This window comes from Oncorhynchus tshawytscha, linkage group LG30 (genome assembly GCF_018296145.1).
Source record: "Oncorhynchus tshawytscha isolate Ot180627B linkage group LG30, Otsh_v2.0, whole genome shotgun sequence".
Classification (NCBI taxonomy): Eukaryota; Metazoa; Chordata; class Actinopteri; order Salmoniformes; family Salmonidae; genus Oncorhynchus; species Oncorhynchus tshawytscha.
Window position 1 is genome coordinate 21520488 of NC_056458.1, and position 24712 is coordinate 21545199.

At 47.0% G+C, this 24712-nt stretch overlaps 1 protein-coding gene across 2 annotated transcripts in view; it reads right to left on the reverse strand.

Moving 5' to 3' along the window:
* Positions 1–609: 609 nt before the first annotated feature.
* The window catches only part of LOC112228588 (mediator of RNA polymerase II transcription subunit 13-like), a 148927-nt gene continuing 124824 nt past the window's right edge, over positions 610–24712 (reverse strand). For both annotated transcript variants that reach the window (XM_042309659.1, XM_042309658.1), the window contains exons 17-30: positions 20989–21156; positions 18961–19184; positions 18255–18444; positions 17626–18022; positions 17306–17516; positions 13604–13795; positions 12462–12685; positions 11329–11471; positions 10305–10463; positions 9437–9625; positions 9017–9168; positions 2522–2686; positions 2099–2199; positions 610–1755 (exon numbers count right to left, since the gene is read on the reverse strand). In XM_042309659.1, coding sequence (XP_042165593.1) covers positions 1623–1755; positions 2099–2199; positions 2522–2686; positions 9017–9168; positions 9437–9625; positions 10305–10463; positions 11329–11471; positions 12462–12685; positions 13604–13795; positions 17306–17516; positions 17626–18022; positions 18255–18444; positions 18961–19184; positions 20989–21156 — 2648 coding nt within the window. In that variant the 3' untranslated portion in view covers positions 610–1622. The remainder of the gene's footprint in view (positions 1756–2098; positions 2200–2521; positions 2687–9016; positions 9169–9436; positions 9626–10304; positions 10464–11328; positions 11472–12461; positions 12686–13603; positions 13796–17305; positions 17517–17625; positions 18023–18254; positions 18445–18960; positions 19185–20988; positions 21157–24712) is intronic.

The window sequence follows — 24712 nt, forward strand, 5'->3', positions numbered from 1 at the left end:
CAAGGAACTGAAACGTTAGCTTTCTTACATGGCACATATTGCACTTTTACGTTCTTCTCCAACACTTTGTTTTTGCATTATTTAAACCAAATTGAACATGTTTCATTATCTACTTGAGGCTAAATTGATTTTATTGATTTTATTAAATCAAGTTAAAATAAGTGTTCATTCAGTATTGTTGTAATTGTCATTATTACAAATACATTTTTTAAATATATTTTTTAAATCGGCCGATATCGGCTTGTTTGGTCATACAATACAATAATCGGTATCGGCGTTGAAAAATCATAATTGGTCGACCTCTAGTCCAAATGAATCTGTTACCACTCAGAAATGGTGCCAAAAAGCAAAACCTCAAGAGCAAATTGTGATTTGTATGGATAAGAAGAGATATAGAGGGATGTGCTGAATCTGAAAGGAACCATTCTTGCTCTATTCTTTTTTCGTTCTCCATCAAGATCTGTCACCAGACAGGGGTCAAACGTGAGGTCAGCTACATCCAAGAGAAGCCAATAGTTTTCTTACACTCCACTATTGGCGTCCTTGTCAAATAGTTGCACATCACAATCACTCACCCAATAAGCAAGAACCCCAACACACAAGCACATGTAAAATTGAGTTGACACACTTTATTCCTAGAACAGAAGCCGCACCACCCATCGCTGGCATGGCATTCATATATAATTATCTATATATATATATATATATATATATATTGCCGTTTGGTTTGTGTGTCTAAATGTGTGGTATAAAATACTATATACGACAATGTACCTCTTTATTTGAACACAGTGAACTTCATTGCTGTACAAGTCCTCTGCTGCTACAGCTTAGCTGTAAATCCTCCACGCACAAAGGCATGGACATAATTCTCCAATCTACTTCTTCTGCACATCGTGACAATACAAATATTCTGTCCCCAATACAAAAAATAATACTCTAAAAGCAACCTACTGCAACTTTATTTCATTTTTCTGGGTGTTTGTTTGTTTTTTAATTAAGATTATTACATATATCTTAGACAAGTTGCTTAAAAAGCAGGAAGGAGATATAAACCTTCTATATTTTATATATATATATATATAAATAAATAAAAGAGTTTTAGAAATAAGACAAATTATACAATTAAAAACTTAATAATAAATAAGATAGATGCAGGCATTTCATTTGGATAACATTTCATCCAAAGGAAAAAAGTGAATATTTCGGGTCTTAAAACCAAGGATCCATTCTCGAGTTTTTGTTCACTGAAATGTCCCTTTTCTTCCAATATTTTACAGACGTTTTCCAAAAGGACTATCTGACTATGGATCTTTCTTTTTCTCTTGTTCCTGTTATTAGCATAACCCGTTCCAGAAATCTCCCTCTTTTTCTTCCTCCTCCTCTTCCTTCTTCATCTTCTTGTGTGTGTCACAGTGGCAGGAGCAGACTGAGCCGTTTCTATTGCCCGTTGTTATGGCTGAGGGCTTTCTTCAATCCGGAAGCCCTCTGATCTCCTATTCAGATCTAGATCCACACAACGCATAGTGAAGTCCAACACTGCAGTCCAGCATCAGCCTGTCAGGTTGGAATTTCCTTAGGCGTGTCCCCCCCTCTTCTCCTACTCCCCCTCAGGCTATTTGTTACAACATGTTCATGATGAAGTTGTACATCTGGTTGAGCACCACAAAGTGGATGGGCAGACAGGAGCGCCGGTCCTGCGTTGCGGGGTCACACGTCAGCCAAGAGAGGGCATTGTACTGCTCCAGCACAAATCTGAAGGGGGGAGGAGAGAGAAGAGCGGGAGGAAGAGGAGAGAGGAGGAGGCAGAGGAGAGATAAAAACACGTGCTATTCACAATGAACACTTCTTAAAGAGAGCAAAAACCTTGAGATCAAGTGGAAGTGAAGTGGACTTCACTCTCTCTTTCATAAGCACATTAGATACACAGACAGGCTAGGAATTTTTTTTATATCTTCAATGGCTGAGCTGTGGATGAGATTTACCATGAGACTACAGAGTGCATGTGTGACCAGAGTGTAGTATGTGTGGCTGCAGATTGTGTGTGTGGCTGCAGATTGTGTGTGTGACTGCAGAGTGTGTGTGGGTGTGTGTTTACCTGAGTACGTCCGAGGTCTGATTGGAGTCAAGGGGATGGGAGTGTTTGCTGTGCAGCAGTTCATCTGATTGCACTGAAGACACGTGGAGGTGCAGAGAGGCCTGAGCATCGACAATACAACACACACAGGGAGTCAGGGACAGGCCTAGTTAAGCCATTCACACAGTAATACCTGAGCAAATGTCAGTCAATCGCTGATATTCTGAGCACGTGAATATTAATACAGGTCTAAAGAAAAGGATGTTTCAATTAACTCAGTGTTTGATATGCCAACTGCAAGCTTTAGTCTGTCAACTCCTATCAGTAGAAAACAATCCTTTAAAAAAGGACCATTAATAAGTACTTCAAGCTAGCTAGCATAAAATCAGAATACATATAATAACGCAGGAGTGAGGGCTGGCAGAGGTTGTCTGACAGGTATACCTTGAGGAAAAGAGGACACTGGTTCTGAGCTTGAGGGCAGGCTGACCAGAACCAGTCAGGCAGTGCGCCGGCTTTAGCTGTGGACACAAAGTAGCCCAGGGCCAGGGGCTGCTGCAGGATGTTAGGAGCTTCATCATGGGATTCCATCCGATCCGTACTCTGGCCCTGGAAGGGAGGAGGAGTTAGTCTCTGGCTTGTTATAATGTACAACAGGGCTATACAACTGGTGGACCACAGGCTAGATCCGTACCGTTTATTCGTTTACACTGGCCCTTTGAAAAATTCGGAACATTAATCAAATCTAGAAAACAATCCCTGCCAAAATCTGATGTTCAGTGCCAAGATGACAATAACTATGGTGGTTGTCTAGTGTGGTTTCTATCGGCTTTTAGCGCCTATATGGCATGTTGATAATATTTTCTTCATATGAATTTGGCTCAAGCATTTGAACAGTTTAAACTAAAATATTATGACTACTTTCCTGAAAGCTACGACTCTACAGAACTCATAAGTGACTTCTGTTTCCCTCTCTGATACCCACAAGGACTCCTTAGAAGAGAGTGTGACAAAAACACACCGAATGACTGTGTCACGCGCTGATCTGTTTCACCTGTCCTCGTTATTGTCTCCACCCCCTCCAGGTGTCACTTGTTTTCCCCAGTGTATTAATCCCTGTGTTTCCTGTCTCTCTGGGCCAGTTCGTCTTGTATGTTTCCAAGTCAACCAGCGGTTTTCCCATTCTCCTGCTTTTTGCATTCTCCTTTTTCTAGTCCTCCCAGTTTTGACCCTTGCCTGTTTCTGGACTTTGTACCCGCCTGTCTGACCATTCTGCCTGCCTGACCCCGTCTGCCACTCTGTACCTCCTGGACTCTGATCTGGGTTTGACCTTTTTGCCTGTCCACAACCATTCTCCTGCCTACCCCTTTGGATTAATAAACATTGAAAGACTCTAGCCTCCTGTGTCTGCATTTGGGTCTCACCTTGTGCCTTGATAGACTGAGGGGAATGAATTCCAAATATACTTCCTTTAGACTGGAATTTGGCATTACCTGATATGACATTTACTACAATCTTCTGGACACACATTCAAATGAGTGGATTTGGCTATTTCAGCCACACCCGTTGCTGACAGGTGTATAAAACTGAGCACACAGTCATGCAATCTCCATAGACAAACATTGGCAGTAGAATGGCCTGTACTGAAGAGCTCAGTGACTTTCAACGTGATAGGATGCCACCTCTCCAACAAGTCTGTTAGCTTCACGAAATTAGTTTCCATGGCCGAGCAACCGCATATAAGCCTAAATTCACCATGCGGAATGCCAATTGTCAGCTGGAGTGTGATGGCTGGCGCGGAGGGGATGGCTGTCGTTTTACATGTTTCTAACCAACTTTGCTATTTTGTTAGTTTTTTTTCTCGCATTTTTAAAACTCTTTGTAACTTCTGTAACTCTATTTGTCAATAACTGCTGGTGCGTGAAGTCTAATATTAAAGAAGTCTCAAGTTTTTGAGGTTAGAGTACCTTATGATAAGCTGTCGACCACACTATCTACCAAGAGAGTTTACATCTATATTATTCGTAGCCGTCTATTTACCACCACAAACTGCTGGCACTAAAACTGCACTCAACCAACTCTATAAGGCCATAAGCAAACAAGAAAATGCTCATCCAGAAACGGAGCGCCTAGTGGCCGGGGACTTTAATGCAGGCAAACCTACCACCTTTACTCCACACAGAGACACATACAAAGCTCTCCATCGTCCTCCATTTGGAAAATATGAACTTAATTCTTTCCTCCTGATTTCTGCTTACAAACAAATTCTAAAGCAGGAAGTACCAGTGACTTCCTCAATACAGAAGTGGTGAGATGACGCAAATGCTAAGCTACAGGACTGTTTTGCTAGCACAGACTGGAATATTTTCCCGGGATTCATCCAACGGCATTGAGGAGTATACCACCTCAGTCATCGGCTTCATCAATAAGTACATCGACTACGTCGTCCCCACAGTGACCATACGTACATGTCCCAACCAGAAGCCATGGATTACAGGCAACATCAGCACCAAGCTAAAGGCTAGAGCTTCCGCATTCAAGGAGTGGGACACTAATCCGGACTCTTATAAGAAATCCTGCTATGCCCTCAGACAAACCATCAAACAGGCAAAGTTTCAATACAGGACTAAGATTGAATCCTACTACAACGGCTCTGATTCTCGTCGGATGTGGCAGGGCTTGAAAACTATTATGGACTGCAAAGGGAAAACCAGCTGCGAGCTGCCCAGTGACGTGAGCCTACTAGACGAACTAAATGCCTTTTATGCTCGCTTTGAGGCAAGCAACACTGAAGCATGCATGAGAGCACCAGCTGTTCCGGACAACTGTGTGATCAAGCTCTCCATAGCCAATGTGAGCAAGACCTTTAAACAGGTCAACATTCACAAAGCCACTGGGCCAGACGGATTACCAGGATGTGTACGCAAAGCATGCGCTGACCAACTGGCAGGTGTCTTCACTGACATTTCAACCTCTCCCTGGCCAAGTCTGTAATACCTACATGTTTCAAACAGACCACCATAGGCCCTGTGCCCAAGATAGCGAAGGTAACCTGCCAAAATGATTACCGCCCCGAAGCACTCACATCGGTAGCCATGAAAGGATTTGAAAAGATGATCATGGCTCACATCAACACCATCATGCCGGAAACCCTAGACCCACTCCAATTCTCATACTGCCCCAACAGATCCACAGATTACCCAATCTCAATCGTACTCCACACTCCCCTTTCCCACCTGGACAAAAGGAACACCTATGTGAGAATGCTGTTCATTGACGACAGCTCAGCGTTCAACACCATAGTGCCCACAAAGGTCATCACTAACCTAAGGCCCTGGGACTAAACACCTCTCTCTGCAACTGGATCCTGGACTTCCTGACAGGCTGCCCCCAGGTGGTAAGGTTAGGCAACAAACATATCTGCCATGCTGATCCTCAACATATGGGTCCCCAGATCCTCAAAAAGTTCAACAGTTACCACCTGGTATTTCAACTTTTCGGCATCTGGCCAAGCGGTACCAGAGTGCCAAGTCTAGGACCAAAAGGCTCATTAACATCTTCTACCCCCAAGCCATAAGACTGCTGAACAACTAATCAAATGGCCACCCGGACTATTTACATTGACCCCCCCCCCCTTTGTTTTTACACTGCTGCTACTCACTGTTTATTATCTATGCATAGTCACTTTACAAATTACCTCGATGAACCTGTATCCCCGCACATTGACTCGGTACCGGTACCCCTGTATATAGCCTTGTTATTGTTATATAGATTTCTTGTGTTACCCATTGATTGATTTTTTAAAACTTTAGTTTATTTAGTAAATATTTTAACTATTTCTTGAACTGCAAATGTTGGTTAAGGGCTTGTAAGTAAGCATTTCACGGTGCATGTGACAAATACATTTTGATTTGATTTGTAAAGCTCGCCACCACTGAACACTGGAGCAGTGGAAACGCGTTCTCTGGAGTGATGAATCACGCTTCACCATCTGGCACTCCGATGGACAAATCTGGGCTACCTGGCCAAATACATAGTGTCAACTGTAAAGTATGGTGGAGGAGGCATAATGGTCTGGGGCTGTTTTTCATGGTTCAGGCTCATCCCCTTAGTTCCAGTAAAGGGAAATCTTAACGCTACAGCATACAATTACATTCTAGACAATTCTGTGCTTCCAACTTTGTGGCAACAGTTTGGGAAAGGCCCTTTACTGTTTCAGCATGACAATTGACAAAGCGAAGTCCATACAGAAATGGTTTGTTGAGATCGAGATCAGTGTGGAAGAACTTGACTGGCCTGTACAGAGCCCTGACCTCAATCCCATAGAAAACATTAGGGATCCATTAGAAAGCCTACTGCGAGCCAGGCCTAATCACCCAACATCAGTGCCCGACCTCACTAATGCTCTTGTGGCTGAATGGATGTAAGCCCCTCAGCAATGTTCCAAGAGTGGAGGCTGTTATAGCAGCAAAAATGGGACAAACTTCATATTAATGCCGAGCAGGTGTCCACATACTTGTGTTATTTATTGAGATGCTTCGTTTTTAGATGATTTTAAAATGACCTAATTATTCTTAAGAAGTGTTTAATAGTTGCTTAAAGAAAACAAAAACAATTATCAGCGAGCGTTGCACCTTTTCCTTTACAATGACCATCACATCTTTTGGTTGCATCTCGATTCACGTTGGTTGAGCGGCCTGGCCTCCACTTTCCTAATTACTTCTGGCAACATTTCATTTTAGGAAAAGTTATTTATTGGTGGTTGTGCGTTGCAGTTTTATACAGAATAATCGCATGTGGAAAATGTCTGACCTCCCTGCAATTAACCTTTTTTACATCTGGCCCCCAAAATAATATAGTTGAATAGCCCTGATGTACACTGTACAAGGCTATTGCTTTTCCATACAAAACAGATCAACTCATCAATACTAAGTAACACTAGCATTATCAATCCAGCCATTTATCCCAAGCCAAATCAACTTTACTACACTGAACAAAAATATAAACGCAACATGCAACAATTCATGAGTTCGAGTTCATATAAGGAAACCAGTCAATTTAAATAAATTCAATAGGCCTTAATCTATGGATTTTACATGACTGGGAATACAGATATGTTGGTCACAGATACCTTTTAAAAAAAGTAGGGGCGTGGATCAGAAAAACAGTCAGTATTTGTTGTGACCCCCATTTGCCTCATGCAGGGCAACACATCTCCTTCGCATTGAGTTAATCAGGCTGTTGATTGTGGCCTGTGGAATGTTGTCCCACTCCTTTTCAATGGCTGTGCGAAGTTGCTAGATATTGGCAGGAACTGGAACATGCAGTCGTACACATCGATCCAGCGCATCCCACACATGCTCAATGTGTGATATGTCTGAGTATGCAGGCCATGGAAAAACTGGGATATTTTCTGCTTCCAGGAATTGTGTACAGATCCTTGCGACAGGAGACAGTGTCACCCCCTCCAGGTGTCGCCCATCTTCCCCATTATCCCCTGGGTACTTAGACCTGTGTTCTCTGTTTGTCTGTGCCAGTTCGTCTTGTTTGTCAAATCAACCAGGGTTTTGTCTCAGCTCCTGCTTTTCCCAGTCTCTCTTTTTCTCTCGCTCCTGGTTTTGACCCTTGCCTGTCCTGACTCTGAGCCCGCCTGCCTGACCACTCTGCCTGACCCTGAACCTGAGCCTGCCTGCCATCCTGTACCTTTGCCCCACTACTCTGGATTATCGACCACCGCCTGCCTTGACCTGTTGTTTGCCCGCCCCTGTTGCTGTAATAAACATTGTTACTTCAACACAGTCTGCATTTGGGTCTTACCTGAAACATGATAAGCGGTGCATTATCATGCTGAAACATGAGGTGATGGCGGCAGATGAATGGCATGACAATGACAATGACATGACAATGGTCCTTAGGATCTTGTCACGGTATCTCTGTGCATTCAAATTACCATAGATACAATTAAATTGTGTTTGTTGTCTGTAGCTTATGCCTGCCCATACCATAACCCCACCGCCACCATGGGGCACTCTGTTCACAATGTTGACATCAGAAAACTGCTCTCCCACACGAGGGCCAGTACAGTTGAAACTGGGATTCATCTGTGAAGAGCACACGTCTCCAGCATGCCAGTGGCCATCGAAGATTAGCATTTTCCCACTTTAGTTGATTACGATGCCAAACTGTAGTCAGGTCAAGACACTGGTGAGGATGACGAGCACGCAGATGAGCTTCCCTGAGACTAATTTCTGACCGTTTGTGCAAACCCACAGTTTCATCAGCCGTCCAGGTTGCTGGTCTCAGACAGTCCTGCAGGTGAAGAAGCCGGATGTGGAGGTCCTGGGCTGGAGTGGTTACACGGTGGTCTCCAGTTGAGAGGCCAGTTGGACTTTTTGCTAAATTTTCTAAAACGACGTTGGAGGCAGCTTATGGTAGAGAAATGAACATTAATTTATCTGTCAACAGCTCTGGTGGACATTCTGTAGTCAGCATGCCAATTGCACGCTTCCTCAAAACTTGAGACATCTGTGACATTGTATTGTATGACAAAACTGCACATTTTAGAGTGGCCTTTTATTGTCCCCAGCACAGGATGCATCTGTGTAATGATCGCGCTGTTCAATCAGATTCTTGAAATGCCACACCGGTCAGGTGTGTGGATTATCTTGGCAAAGGAGAAACGCTAACTAACAGGGATGTAAACAAATTTGTGCACAAGATTTTTAGAGAAATAAGCTTTTTGTGCTTATGGAACATTTCTGGGATCTTTTATTTCAGCTCATGAAACATGGGACCAACACTTTACATGTTGCATTTATATTTTTGTTCAGTATAAATTACTTTGTGTTAATCTTAAATGTAGGTTATTTATTTGCTTCTATAAAGTCTGTACAACTACTAGAGTCTCTACACAGATGAGATGTGTTGTGGTGGGCCTACCTTGCTGCCGTCTCCCCCCTGGTGGTAGTGGCCGCCGGGGGAGTGTACGGGTGAGGTGGTGGGCGAGGAGGGCAGGATGTTGATGATGTCAGGGTCCACCAGCTCGTTCTCCTGATCCAGCAGGTCAAAGATCCCGATGGCGTCCGACCCATCTAGACAGAAGGGAAGAGAAGAGGACAGTGACTATTTTTAATATACTCTGAGGTAAAATGGAGAGATGGGGATCCATATGAAGCAAAAACAAGACAGAGTTGAGAACTTGAATAGCGCAAAAAACTATTTCCAATGGACTCAATCAATTATTTTCAAGAGAGATAAGACAGCACAAGTTGCAGTAGAAGCCTTCCAAAAAAACGGATGAATTGAGGTCAAAGGTGAGAGTTGAGAGGTGAGGCCAGAGGGAAAAGCATTGTGACTCACCGGGGATAGGGTTGAAGGCGATGTCTATGTTGGTGTCAGTAGTGTAGTTGGAGCTGGCCACCTGGACGAAGGCTGAAGTGGGGAACACCAGGATGTGTGTGCAGGACGTGTCCTGGGGAGTACTCAGCTGGGACGTCTGCATGTTCAGAGTGGTGCTGCGGCCGAACACTGAGCCTGTAGACACAGAGTCTGGAGAGAGAGAGGGGACAGGGTAATAATACAGTACGTTCATCTTCATTGAATCTACATTGAATGCAGACAGTATACACACAAATTATAACTGTTGACATCTGCTATAGCTATCATCCATTAATCTGTGAATTCATTAGTAACACCATTTAATTGATGCAGCAAAAATGTAAGTGGTGCCAATAAAAGCAACCATCTTCCAACTGGCCATTATTAATTAGCCCAGCACTCTAGTCACAGATTATAATGATTATCTGTTGAGTACAACCCACAATGTCTGGGTCAAAGCTAAGTCACCAAAACCACCGGTGTGGAGGGACCCGTCCAGCCCCTCCTCATATACAGACTCATATTATACACTGACAGTGTCAATGGTCCATGCCAATCACTCCCCAAAATAAACCCATTGATCTAGAGCTCCATCACATCACACAGAAATCAATGGAGCCTGAGAACTAGTGGTTTATGACTGAGAGAAGCAGTGTCCTCAAAACTATCAATCTGATAACGACAAGGAGCGACATGCATTATAACAGGCTGCCACCATCCATCAGATGCAAGTACACACACACACACACACACACACACACACACACACACACACACACACACACACACACACACACACACACACACACACACACACACACACACCCAGGCAGGCAGGAGGACATAGTACCTGGCATGATGACAAAAGAGCACTGTGGCTCCATGGCGACCAGACAGGCGCTAAGGATGCTGGGAGTGTCGGAGGCAGAGATGCCACACATACGACACATCTCCTTGAGACGGCGACTTAGAGACTGCAGGTTCCTCCTGCTCAGCAGAATACTCCAGTCTGGAAAGGAGGGAGAGAGGGAAGAAAGAGAATAATTATTCAATGAGTAAGACAAGATAAATGTAAAATAGCAAAGTACCTCTGAGGACACCACTATTCTTTGACTAACAATAATCTTTTATAGAGGAGATTGAAAAGCATGAGTAAAACAAGATGAGTGTAAAACAGCAAAGTACCCCATTGAGATTATAGAGGGCTAGATTCTAAGTACCCCATTGAGATTATAGAGGGCTAGATCCTAAGTACCCCATTGAGATTATAGAGGGCTAGATTCTAAGTACCCCATTGAGATTATAGAGGGCTAGATCCTAAGTACCCCATTGAGATTATAGAGGGCTAGATTCTAAGTACCCCGTTGAGATTATAGAGGGCTAGATCCTAAGTACCCCATTGAGATTATAGAGGGCTAGATCCTAAGTACCCCATTGAGATTATAGAGGGCTAGATTCTAAGTACCCCATTGAGATTATAGAGGGCTAGATTCTAAGTACCCCGTTGAGATTATAGAGGGCTAGATTCTAAGTACCCCATTGAGATTATAGAGGGCTAGATCCTAAGTACCCCGTTGAGATTATAGAGGGCTAGATTCTAAGTACCCCGTTGAGATTAAAGAGGGCTAGATCCTAAGTACCCCATTGAGATTATAGAGGGCTAGATTCTAAGTACCCCATTGAGATTAAAGAGGGCTAGATTCTAAGTACCCCATTGAGATTAAAGAGGGTTAGATTCAAAGTACCCCATTGAGATTAAAGAGGGCTAGATTCTAAATACCCCATTGAGATTATAGAGGGCTAGATTCTAAGTATCCCATTGAGATTATAGAGGGCTAGATTCTAAACTGCTGGTTGACTGTTGTCCTCCTCACCTCTCAACTCGCCGTGTCCCATTCGGCCCAAGCGACCTATCACCACCCTCCATGGCACAGATGTCATCTGCACCAGCCCCAAGCACCAATCCCACAGCTTCTGCAGGCCCGACCTCCGGGCAGAGCCTTTTTTCCTCCGCGCTCTGTCAGAACAAAACACCCGCATACTGTCACACTGAAAACATTTAACACTACACTCATAACTACAAATCACCAAGGAGTTGCCAGGTTGAAGGAAACGTGTAGATTGTTGATCTTGCAATAATCACTATACTTCAAAGCTACACATTGTTTTCATCATTACCTGGAAACAACCCACAACAAACATTGTTTTCATCATTACCTGGAAACAACCCACAACAAACATTGTTTTCATCATTACCTGGAAACAACCCACAACAAACATTGTTTTCATCATTACCTGGAAACAACCCACAACAAACATTGTTTTCATCATTACCTGGAAACAACCCACAACAAACATTGTTTTCATCATTACCTGAAACAACCCACAACAAACATTGTTTTCATCATTACCTGAAACAACCCACAACAAACATTGTTTTCATCATTACCTGAAACAACCCACAACAAACATTGTTTTCATCATTACCTGAAACAACCCACACCAGACATTGTTTTCATCATTACCTGGAAACAACCCACAACAAACATTGTTTTCATCATTACCTGGAAACAACCCACAACAAACATTGTTTTCATCATTACCTGGAAACAACCCACAACAGACATTGTTTTCATCATTACCTGGAAACAACCCACAACAAACATTGTTTTCATCATTACCTGGAAACAACCCACAACAAACATTGTTTTCATCATTACCTGGAAACAACCCACAACAAACATTGTTTTCATCATTACCTGGAAACAACCCACAACAAACATTGTTTTCATCATTACCTGGAAACAACCCACAACAGACATTGTTTTCATCATTACCTGGAAACAACCCACAACAAACATTGTTTTCATCATTACCTGGAAACAACCCACAACAAACATTGTTTTCCAAAAGAAAAATACTAGCTGCAAAATACATTTGCAATGGTCTGCTTGAGGTTTTCTGACTCTAGATGGTGGTAGAAGTGGTGAGGATGATGTGGTCCCACCTGTTGGGCACGTCGATGCTGATGATGCAGGTCTCCAGCAGCTCTCCGTACAGGTCGGTGCAGGTGGCCAGGAGCCAGCGCTGGTCGTGGGACAGGCAGTAGCCCACAAACAGCACGTTGTACTTCTGAGAGGCCTCCCCGAACGTCTCCCCCAGCTCAGTCTGCTTGTCCTTGGTGGGTGCCAGGATGAAAGGAGGCGTGTAGAGCCGCAAACACTCTGGTCTCTGTTGGGTAGAGAGAGAGAGGGGTCAAAGGTTAGGGTTTAGACGAGGGTCATGTTCAGTAAGGATATTTGTTTTTACTGGGAGACGGCTACCTACTTATGTCCAATAACGATGAATATGTTTTTGTTTACCATTGCAACACAGTTAGGTACATTGTGCCCTACAGAACACAACCCAGGACTATATCTGTCTGTCTACTCTAGGACTAGAAAGACATTGTATGTACAAGAGTCACTGGGTTGGTTAGTCGACAGCCAACATTCTACCACTACAGAGATACCATTTATCCAGCTAGCTAAGTAGCTCAGCTCCTACTCTAGTCCCCACTCCACTCCACTGTGTACAGGGTAAATGTAATGTAGTGGCTGGCTGGCCTGGGAAAGTTAAATAGGATTGGGTGGCAGTCTGGGGCCTCTCCCTGTCTAAACCTGTAGTCTGGAACCCCTTAGGGAGGTCTACGGAAGCTAGCCAAGCAGATAATGGAAAGAAAACTGGAGAGAAGTTAGAGGGTTATAAGATCCCCTGGTCTTGTTCCAGGACTAAGGGGGTTAGTGTAACACTTTCTCCATCTCAGTGCTCCTTTCCTCTCTCCCTTGCTATCGTTCTCTTGCTGGCACACCACACACGGCCAGAGTAGGGCTGAGGAGCAGAGGGGAGGGTCAGGCTATGACAGGGATCGGCAATCCTGGTCCTCAGGGGAGGTAGTGTCTGCCGGTTTACAGTTTCCCTGGCATTTCATTCATCATTGTTTTCCCATAGCGCACACATCTGGTTTCCCAGCTCTAAACCAATCAATGATTCAAACCAGCAGACACTTAGGACCCGATATGCCCCCCCCCCCCTGGTGTAGGAGCTGCATAATGTTAGTTTAGTTAAAGTTGGGTTAATGTTAGTTAGGCTCATGTCATGTTTGTTTACCTCTGGGCTCTTCAGTGCGGTGTTGATGGCCAGTCCGGGGCCGAAGCCAGTCAGCGACTTGACGTTGGTGGATCTGGGGAGGGGTCGCCTGCACTGGGAGAACACTGAGAAGGCCAGGGACTTGAGGTGCTGAGCGTAGATATGACGCTCCTCGCTCCTCACCGGCTGGAGCAGGTACTGGCACGGGATGATCTGAGAGGGGAGAGGTGGAAACCAATCGGTCAGCATACAACTTTAACAAAACCACATCTACGTTCTGTCTTCTCTTGTACCGATTGTCCTGTCTGACATATTTGGCCCTAAAACAAAGTCTTATCAAGTATTTGTGAAACATTTTATTCTAAATAAACATACACATTCTAACATTGCCACCAAACATTCTTTCATCAACACACACATGCGCAGAGTTGTGTTGAGATGACCTGTACAGAGACAGAGTTGTGTTGAGATGACCTGTACAGAGACAGAGTTGTGTTGAGATGACCTGTACAGAGACAGAGTTGTGTTGAGATGACCTGTACAGAGACAGAGTTGTGTTGAGATGACCTGTACAGAGACAGAGTTGTGTTGAGATGACCTGTACAGAGACAGAGTTGTGTTGAGATGACCTGTACAGAGACAGAGTTGTGTTGAGATGACCTGTACAGAGACAGAGTTGTGTTGAGATGACCTGTACAGAGACAGAGTTGTGTTGAGATGACCTGTACAGAGACAGACTTGTGTTGAGATGACCTGTACAGAGACAGACTTGTGTTGAGATGACCTGTACAGAGACAGAGTTGTGTTGAGATGACCTGTACAGAGACAGAGTTGTGTTGAGATGACCTGTACAGAGACAGAGTTGTGTTGAGATGACCTGTACAGAGACAGAGTTGTGTTGAGATGACCTGTACAGAGACAGAGTTGTGTTGAGATGACCTGTACAGAGACAGAGTTGTGTTGAGATGACCTGTACAGAGACAGAGTTGTGTTGAGATGACCTGTACAGAGACAGAGTTGTGTTGAGATGACCTGTACAGAGACAGAGTTGTGTTGAGATGACCTGTACAGAGACAGAGTTGTGTTGAGATGACCTGTACAGAGACAGAGTTGTGTTGAGATGACCTGTACAGAGACAGAGTTGTGTTGAGATGACCTGTACAGAGACAGAGTTGTGTTGAGATGACCTGTACAGAGACAGAGTTGTGTTGAGATGACCTGTACAGAGACAGAGTTGTGTTGAGATGACCTGTACAGAGACAGAGTTGTGTTGAGATGACCTGTACAGAGACAGAGTTGTGTTGAGATGACCTGTACAGAGACAGAGTTGTGTTGAGATGACCTGTACAGAGACAGAGTTGTGTTGAGATGACCTGTACAGAGACAGAGTTGTGTTGAGATGACCTGTACCAGAGACAGAGTTGTGTTGAGATGACCTGTACAGAGACAGAGTTGTGTTGAGATGACCTGTACAGAGACAGAGTTGTGTTGAGATGACCTGTACAGAGACAGAGTTGTGTTGAGATGACCTGTACAGAGACAGACTTGTGTTGAGATGACCTGTACAGAGACAGACTTGTGTTGAGATGACCTGTACAGAGACAGAGTTGTGTTGAGATGACCTGTACAGAGACAGAGTTGTGTTGAGATGACCTGTACAGAGACAGAGTTGTGTTGAGATGACCTGTACAGAGACAGAGTTGTGTTGAGATGACCTGTACAGAGACAGAGTTGTGTTGAGATGACCTGTACAGAGACAGAGTTGTGTTGAGATGACCTGTACAGAGACAGAGTTGTGTTGAGATGACCTGTACAGAGACAGAGTTGTGTTGAGATGACCTGTACAGAGACAGAGTTGTGTTGAGATGACCTGTACAGAGACAGAGTTGTGTTGAGATGACCTGTACAGAGACAGAGTTGTGTTGAGATGACCTGTACAGAGACAGAGTTGTGTTGAGATGACCTGTACAGACCTGTACAGAGACAGAGTTGTGTTGAGATGACCTGTACAGAGACAGAGTTGTGTTGAGATGACCTGTACAGAGACAGAGTTGTGTTGAGATGACCTGTACAGAGACAGAGTTGTGTTGAGATGACCTGTACAGAGACAGAGTTGTGTTGAGATGACCTGTACAGAGACAGAGTTGTGTTGAGATGACCTGTACAGAGACAGAGTTGTGTTGAGATGACCTGTACAGAGACAGACTTGTGTTGAGATGACCTGTACAGAGACAGAGTTGTGTTGAGATGACCTGTACAGAGACAGAGTTGTGTTGAGATGACCTGTACAGAGACAGAGTTGTGTTGAGATGACCTGTACAGAGACAGAGTTGTGTTGACCTGTACATGACCTGTACAGAGACAGAGTTGTGTTGAGATGACCTGTACAGAGACAGAGTTGTGTTGAGATGACCTGTACAGAGACAGAGTTGTGTTGAGATGACCTGTACAGAGACAGAGTTGTGTTGAGATGACCTGTACAGAGACAGAGTTGTGTTGAGATGACCTGTACAGAGACAGAGTTGTGTTGAGATGACCTGTACAGAGACAGAGTTGTGTTGAGATGACCTGTACAGAGACAGAGTTGTGTTGAGATGACCTGTACAGAGACAGAGTTGTGTTGAGATGACCTGTACAGAGACAGAGTTGTGTTGAGATGACCTGTACAGAGACAGAGTTGTGTTGAGATGACCTGTACAGAGACAGAGTTGTGTTGAGATGACCTGTACAGAGACGACTTGTGTTGAGATGACCTGTACAGAGACAGAGTTGTGTTGAGATGACCTGTACAGAGACCGACTTGTGTTGAGATGACCTGTACAGAGACAGAGTTGTGTTGAGATGACCTGTACAGAGACCGACTTGTGTTGAGATGACCTGTACAGAGACAGAGTTGTGTTGAGATGACCTGTACAGAGACAGAGTTGTGTTGAGATGACCTGTACAGAGACAGAGTTGTGTTGAGATGACCTGTACAGAGACAGAGTTGTGTTGAGATGACCTGTACAGAGACAGAGTTGTGTTGAGATGACCTGTACAGAGACAGAGTTGTGTTGAGATGACCTGAGATGACCTGTACAGAGACAGAGTTGTGTTGAGATGACCTGTACAGACACAGAGTTGTGTTGAGATGACCTGTACAGAGACAGAGTTGTGTTGAGATGACCTGTACAGAGACAGAGTTGTGTTGAGATGACCTGTACAGAGACAGAGTTGTGTTGAGATGACCTGTACAGAGACCGACTTGTGTTGAGATGACCTGTACAGAGACAGAGTTGTGTTGAGATGACCTGTACAGAGACCGACTTGTGTTGAGATGACCTGTACAGAGACAGAGTTGTTTGAGATGACCTGTACAGAGACCGACTTGTGTTGAGATGACCTGTACAGAGACAGAGTTGTGTTGAGATGACCTGTACAGAGACAGAGTTGTGTTGAGATGACCTGTACAGAGACAGAGTTGTGTTGAGATGACCTGTACAGAGACAGAGTTGTGTTGAGATGACCTGTACAGAGACAGAGTTGTGTTGAGATGACCTGTACAGAGACAGAGTTGTGTTGAGATGACCTGTACAGACACAGAGTTGTGTTGAGGTTACCTGTACAGAGACAGAGTTGTGTTGAGATGACCTGTACAGAGACAGGGTTGTGTTGAGATGACCTGTACAGAGACAGAGTTGTGTTGAGGTTACCTGTACAGAGACAGAGTTGTGTTGAGGTTACCTGTACAGAGACAGAGTTGCGGATGTGTGGTGGGAGGAACTGAAGCATCTCCAGGTAGCAGCGCAGCAGGCCCAGGGTCCACACACTGGACCCCGCCTCAGGCTCCTCATAGGTGAAGGGGTCCACGATGTATACCACGATGGCCGGGGGGTACGTTATGGCATGAGATTCTCCATCCGTCGGCACACCCACCTTCTCTCGCTCCATGGTGCTGGAGAGGAGGACAAGAGAGAGAGGGAGTTAGGACAAGGAATGGGGTTTCGCTCCGGGCACTGTGTGTGTGTGTACATGAGTGAATTCAGGCCCGGTGTTGTACCTACCTCTCAAGGGGTTCAGTGGGTGACTGGGCCTGGCTGGCTGAGTCCACCCCGGTGAGGCCTGCGTTCTGGGCTCCAGCCTGTTGGCCCAGCTGCCCTCCCTGGGTGCCACCACCCTGGCCCTGGTTCTGCATGCTCATGGTCCCAAAGGGAGGGAAGGAGCTGGGCTGGCTCCCTGACGACGCCGTGCTGTTGGCACTGTTGGCTACACCAGTGTTGTTACTAGGCACGCTGCTGCTGTTGTTGTTGGGGAGGGAGGGGGTCGCTGAGTTTTGGGGGCAAGCAGAGGTGGTGGAGGAGGAGCCAGAGGATTGTGTGGATGAGGATTGGTTGGTGGCAGGAGGGGGCGTGGGCTGTGTGAGGAGGGAGCTGTCTAAAGGCTGTGCGGCGAGGTATGGAGCTGATGGGAGAGACAGGAGCACAGAGAACATCTTCATTTATAAGCCATCTAAATGAATACGGATTACACTTTAGTCATCATCCGCTACAACAAACCTTTTAGAAAAACAAGATCCTTTTAGAAACCAAAAATAGGCTTTTTGATCTTCTAAATCCTTGGGTATATGGGCATGGGGGGTACAGACAGGCCTGAGCCCGACCAATTCCCCACCTGTGTCGTCATTGGAACCTACCGAGGTCGTGGCGACAGACTTGTGCATAGAGCTTGAGTTTGGCGAAGGCATCGCTGTTGCTGCTGGCAGCCTTGATGAACCAATCGCTGACGGGCTGCTCCGCTAGCTTCTTAGCAGCCGATCCGCCCACTCTCACGATGCCGTCCGGGTGACCTTTTGAGATTGGCTGGTGCTGGCCCAGACGACATGACTGCAGGGAACATGGAGGGAGAGGAGGGCTGGATGAATAGTTAGACAACAGCACAGGAGTGACTGAGTGACTTAACGTCGAGGCAATAAGGAATGGTAAGGAAATGGAGTAGACAGATCTTTTTTTTATAGTAGGCTGTGTTGTAAGCGTCTAGTATATTTTTTTATTTAACTAGGCAAGTCAGTAAGCGTCTAGTAAGGTCTGAGTCAATTCTATTTCATTAAAGAATTGAAAAGTGACCTTTGTTTTCAAATAGGAATTTGTCAATTTTTCATATCCAAAATTAAAACGCATCTGACCCCAACCCTAGCCTGGTCCCCAATCTATTTGTGCATTCTTGCACTTATGGTCATTGCTCTTAACCCCTAACTGCTATGGTCAACTCCAATGGGTCATTGTCATAAAAAACACAAGATCTGGGACCAGGCAACTCCAAAACGGTGGTTGCTTCAGCTGTCCAATATGCCCACTCTCTTGCATGATAAATGAACAGTTGTTGACGTTCTCCAGCCTTACCTCGTAGACGGCGGTGAGGTCCCTGAAGAAGCTCTTAGCCCCCTGGAGCAGGGCCTCGTTGTCGGGACAGACCACCAGGTAGCCCACGTCCCTGTGGGAGCCAAAGGGGTCCAGCAGCAGCTTCTCCCAGTAGGGCAGGCCGAAGGGCGACAGCACCACAAAGTCATACTCATAACCCACCAGGAAGGTAGGGATCGGCAGGGGCTCTGGAGACTCATCTGTGCCTGATGGAGGGAAGGAGGGGGGAGAAGGGAGGAGAGGCCGGAGAGGATGGGCGGGGGAACGGAAGGGAGGAGAGGCCGGAGAGGATGGGCGGGGGAACGGAAGGGAGGAGAGGCCGGAGAGGATGGTCGGGGGAACGGAAGGGAGGAGAAGAGAGGGGAGGAAAGGAGAGGAGAGGGAGAAGAGAGGAGAGGAGAGGGAGAAGAGAAGAGAGGGAGAAGGGAGGAGAGGAGAGGGAGAAGGGAGGAGAGGAGAGGGAGAAGGGAGGAGAGGAGAGGGAGAAGGGAGGAGAGGAGAGGGAGAAGAGAAGAGAGGAGAGGGAGAAGAGAAGAGAGGAGAGGGAGAAGGGAGGAGAGGAGAGGGAGAAGAGAGGAGAGGGAGAAGGGAGGAGAGGAGAGGGAGAAGAGAGGAGAGGAAAGGAGAGGGAGAAGAGAGGAGAGGGAGAAGAGAGGAGAGGAGAGGGAGAAGAGGAGGAGAGAGGAGAGGAAAGGAGAGGGAGAACAGAGGAGAGAGAGGAGAGGGAGAAGAGCGGATAGGAGAGGGAGAAGAGAGGAGAGGAAAGGAGAGGGAGAAGGGAGGAGAGGAAAGGAGAGGGAGAAGAGAGGAGAGGAAAGGAGAGGGAGAAGGGAGGAGAGGAAAGGAGAGGGAGAAGAGAGGAGAGGGAGAAGAGAGGAGAGGGAGAAGGAGGAGAGAGAGAAGAGGAGAGGGAGAGGGAGAAGAGAGGAGAGAGAGCGGATAGGGAGAAGAGCGGATAGGAGAGGGAGAAGAGAGGAGAGGAGAGGAGAGGGAGAAGAGAGGAGAGGGAGAAGAGCGGATAGGAGAGGGAGAAGAGAGGAGAGGGAGAAGAGAGGAGAGGAGAGGGAGAAGAGAGGAGAGGAGAGGAGAGGGAGAAGAGAGGAGAGGAGAAGAGCGGATAGGAGAGGGAGAAGAGAGGAGAGGGAGAAGAGAGGAGAGGAGAGGGAGAAGAGAGGAGAGGAGAGGGAGAAGAGAGGAGAGGAGAGGGAGAAAGAGAGGAGAGGGAGAAGAGCGGATAGGAGAGGGAGAAGAGAGGAGAGGGAGAAGAGAGGAGAGGAGAGGGAGAAGAGGAGAGGGAGAAGAGAGGAGAGGAGAGGGAGAAGAGGGTTTAAGTACTTAGTCATCCTCCAGCGATAAAAATAAAAACAATTCTATTGAAAAGTGATATCCCAAGTATAAATACATAGACATTTTATGTTTTGTTATTTGTTATTGACTGTACGATTGTTTATGTGTAACTCTGTGTTGTTTGTTTTAGTCACCCTGATTTGCTTTATCTTGGCCAGGTCGCAATTTTAAATTGTTCTAAACTGGCCTACCTGGTTAAATTAAGGTGAAATAAATAAATATAAAACAGTAAAGCAGACACACTAAAGGGTAAAAAAAAAAATTGGAACAAAATAGTGTTTTTTAGACACAACTGCAAACTTCAAGGAGTTGGTCTGATGGTAGAGGAGCAATAGAGAACAAAAGAGGAAATGTCCACCCGCCCAACCCCCACCCCCCACTTGTACCATGTCATGACCAACCTGGAACACCTATTGAGATGTGCCTTTTGTTAAGTAAATCAGGTGTTAAATGAGGTGAAAAGGACACTAAATTGGGGCTTTAAACCAGGCAGCACTGCCACCTGTCACAGAGAAGAGTTGAGAGCCCAAAGTGAACCCATCACAACAGCAGTGGCAGCTTCCCACTGAGCTGACATCTGGACTGCAGCAGTGTCACTGAGATAACTACTGATCTGCCTGTGTAGGCCAGTGGCTCTTGGAGTATTTTCCCCTGGTGGCTTACCGTAGGAGCCCCGTCCAGCCATCTTGTGGAACTGCTGCCAGGTGAGGGGTCCCTGAACGCCCCAGGAGCGCACCGTCCTCTTCTTCTGGATGGCGTCCTGGAGTACAGGCTGGAGGGAGAGCAGCACCCGCAGCACGTCCTGAGAGCACAGAGCACTGATGTCCACCGCTGGGGAGAGGGGGAGGACAGTTAGAAAGAGAACACACAGAGCACTGATGTCCACCAGAGCACTGATGTCCACCACTGGGGAGAGGGGAGGACAGGGAGGACAGTTAGGGGAGGAAAGAAAGAACACACAGAGCACTGATGTCCACCACTGGGGAGAGGGGGAGGACAGTTAGAAAGAGAACACACAGAGCACTGATGTCCACCACTGGGGGAGGGGGAGGACAGTTAGAAAGAGAACACACAGAGCACTGATGTCCACCACTGGGGGGGAGGGGAGGACAGGGGAGGCACATGTTGGGAGAGGGGAGGACAGAGAAAGAGAACACACAGAGCACTGATGTCCACCACTGGGGAGGGGGGAGGACAGTTAGAAAGAGAACACACAGAGCACTGATGTCCACCACTGGGGAGAGAGGGGGAGGACAGTTAGAAAGAGAACACACAGAGCACTGATGTCCACCACTGGGGGAGGAGAGTTAGAAAGAGAACACACAGGGTCCACCACTGGGGAGAGGGGAGGACAGTTAGAAAGAGAACACACAGAGCACTGATGTCCACCACTGGGGAGAGGGGGAGGACAGTTAGAAAGAGAACACACAGAGCACTGATGTCCACCACTGGGGAGAGGGGGAGGACAGTTAGAAAGAGAACACACAGAGCACTGATGTCCACCACTGATGTCCACCACTGGGGAGAGGGGGAGGACAGTTAGAAAGAGAACACACAGAGCACTGATGTCCACCACTGGGGGAGGGGAGGACAGGGGAGGACAGTTAGAAAGAGAACACACAGAGCACTGATGTCCACCACTGGGGAGAGGGGAGGACAGTTAGAAAGAGAACACACTGAGTCCACCACTGATGTCCACCACTGGGAACACACAGAGACTGATGGGGGAGGACAGTTAGAAAGAGAACACACAGAGCACTGATGTCCACCACTGGGGAGAGGGGAGGACAGTTAGAAAGAGAACACACAGAGCACTGATGTCCACCACTGGGGAGAGGGGGAGGACAGTTAGAAAGAGAACACACAGAGCACTGATGTCCACCACTGGGGAGAGGGGAGGACAGTTAGAAAGAGAACACACAGAGCACTGATGTCCACCACTGGGGAGAGGGGGAGGACAGTTAGAAAGAGAACACACAGAGCACTGATGTCCACCACTGGGGGAGGGGGAGGACAGTTAGAAAGAAACACAGAGCACTGATGTCCACCACTGGGGAGAGGGGGAGGAGTTAGAAAGAGAACACACAGAGCACTGATGTCCACCACTGGGGAGAGGGGAGGACAGTTAGAAAGAGAACACACAGAGTCCACCACTGGGGAGAGGGGGAGGACAGTTAGAAAGAGAACACACAGAGCACTGATGTCCACCACTGGGGAGAGGGGGAGGACAGTTAGAAAGAGAACACACAGAGCACTGATGTCCACCACTGGGGAGAGGGGGAGGACAGTTAGAAAGAGAACACACAGAGCACTGATGTCCACCACTGGGGAGGGGGAGGACAGTTAGAAAGAGAACACACAGAGCACTGATGTCCACCACTGGGGAGAGGGGGAGGACAGTTAGAAAGAGAACACACAGAGCACTGATGTCCACCACTGGGGAGAGGGGGAGGACAGTTAGAAAGAGAACACACAGAGCACTGATGTCCACCACTGGGGAGAGGGGAGGACAGTTAGAAAGAGAACACACAGGACAGTTAGAAAGAGAAAGAGAACACACAGAGCACTGATGTCCACCACTGGGGAGAGGGGGAGGACAGTTAGAAAGAGAACACACAGAGCACTGATGTCCACCACTGGGGAGAGGGGGAGGACAGTTAGAAAAGAGAACACACAGAGCACTGATGTCCACCACTGGGGAGGGGAGGACAGGGAGGACAGTTAGAAAGAGAACACACAGAGCACTGATGTCCACCACTGGGGAGAGGGGGAGGACAGTTAGAAAGAGAACACACAGAGCACTGATGTCCACCACTGGGGAGAGGGGGAGGACAGTTAGAAAGAGAACACACAGAGCACTGATGTCCACCACTGGGGAGAGGGGGAGGACAGTTAGAAAGAGAACACACAGAGCACTGATGTCCACCACTGGGGAGAGGGGGAGGACAGTTAGAAAGAGAACACACAGAGCACTGATGTCCACCACTGGGGGGAGGACAGTTAGAAAGAGAACACACAGAGCACTGATGTCCACCACTGGGGAGAGGGGGAGGACAGTTAGAAAGAGAACACACAGAGCACTGATGTCCACCACTGGGGAGAGGGGGAGGACAGTTAGAACACAAGAGCAGATGTCCACCACACAGTTAGAAAGAGAACACAGAGCACTGATGTCCACCACTGGGGGAGAGGGGAGGACAGTTAGAAAGAGAACACACAGAGCACTGATGTCCACCACTGGGGAGAGGGGGAGGACAGTTAGAAAGAGAACACACAGAGCACTGATGTCCACCACTGGGGAGAGGGGAGGACAGTTAGAAAGAGAACACACAGAGCACTGATGTCCACCACTGGGGAGAGGGGGAGGACAGTTAGAAAGAGAACACACAGAGCACTGATGTCCACCACTGGGGAGAGGGGAGGACAGTTAGAAAGAGAACACACAGAGCACTGATGTCCACCACTGGGGAGAGGGGGAGGACAGTTAGAAAGAGAACACACAGAGCACTGATGTCCACCACTGGGGAGAGGGGGAGGACAGTTAGAAAGAGAACACACAGAGCACTGATGTCCACCGCTGGGGAGAGGGGGAGGACAGTTAGAAAGAGAACACATAGAGCACTGATGTCCACCACTGGGGGGAGGACAGTTAGAAAGAGAACACACAGAGCACTGATGTCCACCACTGGGGAGAGGGGGAGGACAGTTAGAAAGAGAACACACAGAGCACTGATGTCCACCACTGGGGGAGGGGAGGACAGTTAGAAAGAGAACACACAGAGCACTGATGTCCACCACTGGGGAGAGAAAGGGGAGATGACAGTTAGAAAGAGAACACACAGAGCACTGATGTCCACCACTGGGGAGGGGGGAGTTAGAAAGAGGAGCACTGAGTTAGAAAGAGAACACACAGAGCACTGATGTCCACCACTGGGGAGACTGGGGGAGGACAGTTAGAAAGAGAACACACAGAGCACTGATGTCCACCACTGGGGAGAGGGGGAGGACAGTTAGAAAGAGAGGACAGTTAGAAAGAGAACACACAGAGCACTGATGTCCACCACTGGGGAGAGGGGGAGGACAGTTAGAAAGAGAACACACAGAGCACTGATGTCCACCACTGGGGAGAGGGGGAGGACAGTTAGAAAGAGAACACACAGAGCACTGATGTCCACCACTGGGGAGAGGGGAGGACAGTTAGAAAGAGAACACACAGAGCACTGATGTCCACCACTGGGGAGAGAGGGGGCACTGATGTCCACCACAGTTAGAAAGAGAACACACAGAGCACTGATGTCCACCAGAAAGAGGGGAGAGGAGAGCACAGTTAGAAAGAGAACACACAGAGCACTGATGTCCACCACTGGGGAGAGGGAACACACAGAGC